Source organism: Daucus carota, chromosome 2 (assembly GCF_001625215.2).
Source record: "Daucus carota subsp. sativus chromosome 2, DH1 v3.0, whole genome shotgun sequence".
Classification (NCBI taxonomy): domain Eukaryota; kingdom Viridiplantae; phylum Streptophyta; class Magnoliopsida; order Apiales; family Apiaceae; genus Daucus; species Daucus carota.
Window position 1 is genome coordinate 44,190,476 of NC_030382.2, and position 7,191 is coordinate 44,197,666.

Sequence of the window (7,191 nt, forward strand, 5' to 3'; positions counted from 1 at the left end):
TTGAAAGGGTGGGCACTGAAAAGAAAAATGAAGATCTCATAGAAAATAACATCTAATCCAGATTACAAATACAAAAACTAAAGAAAATCACTTTGTTACATATAACCATTGTCCAATCCAGATTACATATATAAAAACTAAAGAAAATCACTTTGTTACATATAACCATTGTTTTAAAAGTCGGTGATTAATGGAGGCATTTGCACAAATCATTTTGTCAGAAGTTAAAATATCTTCCAGTGGAGCTCCACACCCTCTATACTACTATTTGTGACATCATTCTCTAAACTCATACAAATATATATGTTAAACTTCAAACTTGATTTCCACAAGTAGTATATGTTAGGTGTAGTAGTACAACTGCATCTTGGGGATAATAAAACAGCTAGACCAACATCATTAAGTACACTTTCTTGATCAGTCATGCTCTTTTATTGAAGATTAGATTCTTATTTTTATCTTTTACGCTTGGATTTGAGCGATGTCATTGAACTCGAGTTGCTGTGCCAGTTGCGCTTCCTTTGGTTGATGAACCAGTTGTTAATTTGCTTTAGCTGCAGCCCTGTGTCCTCCACAAGCTTTGCCTTGTCATCTTCCTGCATGTACATTGTGATATCAATCTCAGAACAAAACTCTACACCATGAAAATGGATGTTGAAATATAAATTTAGCGAGTTTTGATGAGTTGCAGAGCAAGAGAGAATCACTTACAGTTGGGTAAGGCCACTTGGAGTGTTGCTGCCACCATTCCTTTAGGACTGAAGTTGTGTCACCTGGTAATTTACCTGCCCTTCTTTTCCTCAGAATTTCCTCTCTGACATCTTCAATTTTCGAGCGAAATCCCTGCAAAACCAAACACAGGGCCAGATGAACTTTAACTTCCATGCTTACACAAATTTATGAATGTCACAGATTTGTTAATTGTCAACTTTCCCCCGTACTTTTAATCTCTATATCTAAATGATATAATCAAGGTAAGATCACCTGTTTCAGTTCAATCTTTAGTTCTTGTCGAACTCTTTCCATAAGAGACCTCTCAGATTCTGTTGGAAGAAGTGGACCAAATCCCATCATGTCATGTGCATCGCTGCCTGATTGGTCTAAAGAGAAATCCATTTGCAGTTCCTCATCATCATCTGACATAGTTGCTTCTGTCCCTTCGCCTAACGTTACTCCTAGAGAAAAATAAATATATTATACCGGACTGGTCATGCAAGATTTAAGAACACACCCTGTTTCTTTCTACATCGATCCCCACGCTTAATTGACAGAGCAAAATAATATTTTTAGAACATCATTTTTTTGCTCAAAGAACATGATCAAGGGTAGGAGAAAGCAGTTAGTACTGTAATCATTTTTTCTACTCATCAATTTTCCTTAAAATATTAAGAGTTTCCATGACATGTGGTAACTTGATCACCACAAGTACAAAATAATATTGATCAAGAGAACTGCAAAATAGTATTGACATAAACATCCAAATTAATTAAAGATATGAACGCATATATATATATTGATACATAAATAAACTGAAAACAGTAATCACCCCTACTAAAGATGCCTGAATTGGACATGCATGGTACTAAGAAACTTTAGCAGAGACTCTTCTAAATAAAGGAGAGGAGTAAGTGTTTGTAGTCATTGTAAGCAATGGCATCAGAGTAAACGTCTGGATTTTATGAAAAACACAGAGTTATCAGAGTTTTTTGGTAAAAGTTGATGGGCAAAATCTGGACTAGTCAGAATTTGGCCGATAAGAATTGGAAGGTTTAGACAACAATTAACTGTTTATATACATCCTATTGAAATATATATTCGATGAAGTACTCTCGATTAGCTGCTAGAAATATCTTTGCCGCCTAGACTCCCCTTCGCTGCTGGTGATATTGGTCCTAGGTGGGAACATCCTGCGGGCCAGGCGGTACCAAAACGTCGTCTAGACGGTGAACTATGTGTTTTTTTCCCTTCAAAAATTGGTTAAAATCATTTCTAACCGGTCAACATCCCGTCTAGTTAATAAAAAACTATATTATTAATATAATTCTAAAAAAAAAATAATTAAAAGAAATTAAATATTCACTTCTACTTAACTTAATATTCTATAAAAATTAATAATGATTAATTTTTATTTTTCTCTATATTTTGTGGATATAAGAAGTGTTGGTATATATTTATTTGCTCAATAATCTTGGTTTTTTATGTTTCAAGTATTTGTTTAATATATGATATTATATTGGTTACAAGTCAAATTCATTACTATAAAAATAGAGATGATCATGTTTTTCTTCTTGCTCATCCTCAAATTTCCAAATTTTATTTATATACGGAGTTGATTATTAAATTTTATATAATTATAATAATTTCAAATTAATATGTGTGTGAATAATCTTTCTAGCAAATCCTTAATTTTTGGATTATGTACTCCAACCGTCCTAACAATAGTTAGAACATTGATTGTATTCAAAGTGAAATCTTCAACAAATAGCAACCTGACAATTTCACTGACAGGAATGCTTTAAATATATAGGATTTATTTTGACGCTATTAAGCCCCTAAGTTAAAAGGATGTTTTCTTCTTGTAGCAGCTTAAAATGCTAAAAGAAGCCCGAAAATGTTTGTTTTAATCTAAGCCAAACATCCGAATCGATCATCTTGCCGTTTACGTTTGGGGTGGTTTATTTTTAACTACTAAGAGCAACTCCAACCCAAAACCAAAACACCAAAATGGTGTCACTTTTGGTGTAAAAGGTGCTCCAATGCAACACCAAAATGGTGTTAAAATTACACCAATTGAATTGGTTGACACCAAATTTGGTGTCAAGTGTTCATTTGGTGTAATTTTTACACCAAATTTGGAGTTTTTAAAAATGCCTACTATACCCTCACACTTATGAGACAAAACAAATTTATTCCTTCTATGTCCCATTACACTTATTTTATCTTATGTTTTTTATTTTTCAATCATAATCATTATAAATTTTCTTCCTTTACTATTTAATTCACATTTTTTATTTATTCCAAAATTTCAATAAATTTATATTCTTGTATTAAAAATTAAATAATTAAATTGTTCTCTTAAATTGGTTGATGAATATATAATTATTTGAGATCCTTGTTTAGTTAACTTGTTAAAATTTTATGTTAAGCAATGATATTGATAAATATTGATATAAATAACTTTAAAAAATGAAGAATATTCCATTTTATGTGTAAAAAGATTCTTTTGGTGTAAGATATGATGTTGATGGGTTGGAGTGAAAAATTTGAAATAGTGTAATTTTCACACCAAAATGATGTTAAAATTACACCATTTTGGTGTTATGGGTTGGAGATGGTGTTATATAATGTATCCAAATGAGCAAGTATATGCATAACAATACACAGTACTCCATGTTAAATGTGTTAACATGCACATCACACAGAGATCGATGTTGACCAGTACCTACGACTATACAAGTTGCAACAGAGATTGGAGGCCCAGGACCATACTAGGCATCTAGTTACTAGCTGGTTATGTTAGTAAACAACTACACTGTATACTACATTACTTTAGAACTAGCTAATCATAAACTCAACTAATCAACAATATAGCCAGTACTGCAAGGTTCTCAACCATAGAAACAGTGGGAAGATTAAGATTTAACAGGCGATCTTCTATAAAGTGATACAGCTTACCAGTTAATGCATGCAATAACACAATCTTTTTAGGTCATATCAGATGATTTTACTGTTTCATGTCTCATCATCAGCAACTGTGCACAATTAGCCCATGCAATGTTAAATACCTTAAATCTTACGGAATGATACGTCTCGTTTATCAAAAAATCTCCGATAAATCTAAATAGTAGGTGAACCAATTTACTCCATTTACCTGTTTCTCCAAATAATACTAGTAACATTCTTGGTAACAGTAAACCCTAGCAAACACAACACCGTACAAGGCTGCTGGAAAACGAATACATATAATTTGATGAAACCATATCTGAAAGCAAGCACAAGATCAGTTGGTAATGTTGTTGGTTCATTGTCAATACTAACTGCATAATATTAATACCCTTTTTTTCTTTTTTAATTATTGTTTGCCCAACCAACTCACAAACAGCACCCCTAACCAAACCTATAAACCAAGAATTTATTGGTGGGTCCCATCGCACCCACCTTTTAGCACAATTTCAAGAAACCCAATTTGTCTTCTTTCTCATCTACTTTATCCTCCTACCAAAACCATCATTCACGAATCTTAAAGTATCATCATATTCATACATTAACATAAACTAGTTCAAACTTTAACCATCAATTATCAACAGATAATAAAATAAATAAATGTACACAGCAGTACCACTTACCGGTGAGAGATTGTAAGTTTTGTTCGATTTCTCGGCAAGCCATGACAGCTTCAACAGCATGAACTCTCACATGTTGCTGGAGCTGCTCTTTGAATGAGCATAAAACCATCAAGTACTGTCCCTGTTATTCATTTATTACACTACTTGTTAAAAAAAAAGGAAAAATCCACATAAATTATTACAGTACGAGAAAACGTGAGAAGATCATAAACTATAGCCAACAAGGTGTTGATGCGGTGGTTAAGCTCTGGTACCTCTTGCGGGAGGTCAGGAGTTCAACTCCCGGGCGTGCGCGTCTAATAATTAGGAAAAAAAAGAACATAAACTATAAATAGAAATTTATGATATACAGGCCTACCATGAAGTTGTCGAGCTCTTGTCTTTGATGAGGATGAAGATGATGGTGTTGAGATGCATAAGTACGAAGAATATTATGAGAATTGGCGAGCTGAGCATCAATAAGTGGAAGCTGATCAATAGGAGTCGCCACCCGGAGACACGCTACATGGGCTGCCACCAGCTGCTCGTAAAGTGGGTGCGTGGCTATCTCCGCCTTCATGCGGTGGTTCTGCTCGCCGGAATAATCATGACTACCACTACTACTTCCCATCATGTTCATGTTCTGATCTTGCATCATTTTTAAAAAAAAATCAAAGCCACTCTTTTCTTGAAAATTTGTGTATATATAATGGGATTTGAGAAGAAGAGAGAGCATGTGAAGAAAAGGGTTTTTTCAGTTTTAGGACCACAAAAAAGTAGCTAGAGATGCTTGATCATGTAAATGAGCATATAATATGAATCAAGTGGCAGGGGGATTTCTTGATGTTGGTGTGAAATTGGGATCTGAGACACTCAAACTTTATGCATAAAACTGTGCACCTACAGTTTTTAACATATGCAGAGTTAAAAAAATATGATACTGATGATGCAAACAAAGATTCAGGGTGTGCAGGGCTAGGAGCAGATACTATGAAGATATAGGAAGGGGAGTTTTGCAAGTAAATGGGTAAAAAAGTGGTCTTGTTTTTGGCTGCTTCTGTTTTGTAGCTTTTCAACCTCCTTGAATAGATGCTACTGTTTGATACAGTAATACTAGTTTATTATTTTCAGAGGAGGAGAAGAGCTAAAGAATCATCATTATAAGGAAGAAGAGATTTTATGATTAGGTTAGCTTTTAAGCTACCTAGCTAGCTATACAGCTGTATTCTTTTGTACTAATAAAATACACCCGCTGAAATAAATATGATTTCAAAATAATATCAAAATGCTCTTTTATCATATTATTTAAACGGAGAACAAATACGCTAACAACCACTTTTCGAACAGATGAGGATTTTTATTACTAAACTCTTATTAATAATCAGGCCCTCCAGCATCACAAGATCAATAAAAACCCTCATCTCAACAAAATATAATTGTTGGTGTGTGCCATGAACACATACTAAAAAAACCTATTTCAATATATTTTGTTAAACTTCATAAATATAATTTCGAAATAATACCTAGCTAAAATCTATTATAAAATAATATCAAAAGAGGCCTAAATAATATTTGAATTTCAAATCTATTCTATCACAATAAATGATGATGAATAAGTAAGAGATTAGAGCAACTCCAATGCAATGTTATACTTGGTTCTATTGCAATATTATAGCATCAAAAGTAAAAAAACTCAACTCCAAAGAGGTACTATATTTGGATGCATAGATGCATATCCTTGGTTCTATATTTGAAACTAAGGATGGATCCATCCATGTTGCCACATCATCAATAACTAGAAATTGGAAACTAATTAATGAGTTAATGAGTTAGGTAAAAGTTAATGAGTTTGTTCTATATAGAAGTTAGGTAAAAATTAATGAGTTGGTTAAAGTTGAAACTAGTTATAGAACTTAGCATTGGAGTGCAAGTTTTATTTTAGCACCAAAAAACACTTTTTGGTGCTATATTATAGCAATAGCAATAAATATATAACATCTAGTATTGGACTTGCTCTTATGATGTACTCCCTTCGTCCCCCTCAATTGTTTACACTGTAGGGGGATACGGAGACTAAGACAATACGTATAGTTAGATGAAAAATGGGTAAACTGATGGGACCTATCAATATTTAATACTCCCCCGTTTCAAATTAGATGTCCACTTTAAAAAAAACACATAGTTTAATAATAGTGGTTGTTCACGAATTAGTTTCATTAAATGATCAAGATATGTGGAGTAAGATTGATCTAGGAAATATAAACAAGAGATATGTAGAGTAGAATTGACTTTGGAAATATGATTTTGCATTGAAAGTTGAAGTGGACAAGTAATTTGAAACAAATTTTTTTCCTGAAAGTGAACATGTAAATTGAAACGGAGGGAGTGATAGATTTGAGATAGTTGAGAAAAGTAGTGGGTGTAAAAGTAGTTTTTATTGTTAAATATGAGATAGTAGGGGAAGATAGTGGATGTAATGATGGAAAAAACTTAATTTTTATAATAATGTAAAAAAATGAGAAAGACATCTCAAAATAATAATTATAAAGAAATGAGAGGGACGGAGGGAGTATATACGTGTTCTAAAATTATGATTAAATCATATTTGACCCTTCCGGAGATGCACTGATACAGAGTTGATACGGAACGATTGGTGGTTGATACCGAGTATTAGTATTGATTTTGGTACGCCACCAAACAGTGTATGGTACTCCACCAAACAGTGTAAATCAGAAATTAAATATGTGATATGCAAAATCTTGTCCATTTTAGTTATATATTTCTTTTTCAAAAATAAGGTCAAATTATTAAGACATTGACTATATTTGTACAATCTCTAAAAACTTGTTATAAGATTTCACATAAT

At 32.9% G+C, this 7,191-nt stretch overlaps 1 protein-coding gene across 1 annotated transcript; it reads right to left on the reverse strand.

Annotated features, from left to right (window-relative positions):
* Positions 1-279: 279 nt before the first annotated feature.
* On the reverse strand, positions 280-5,484 carry LOC108205890 (homeobox protein knotted-1-like 7). The gene is made up of 5 exons (XM_017376010.2): positions 4,705-5,484; positions 4,347-4,467; positions 985-1,175; positions 712-843; positions 280-596 (listed from the first exon to the last, which is right to left on the reverse strand). The coding sequence occupies exons 1-5, from the start codon at positions 5,059-5,061 to the stop codon at positions 456-458; spliced, it is 942 nt and encodes a 313-aa protein (XP_017231499.1). The 5' UTR covers positions 5,062-5,484; the 3' UTR covers positions 280-455.
* Positions 5,485-7,191: the final 1,707 nt, after the last annotated feature.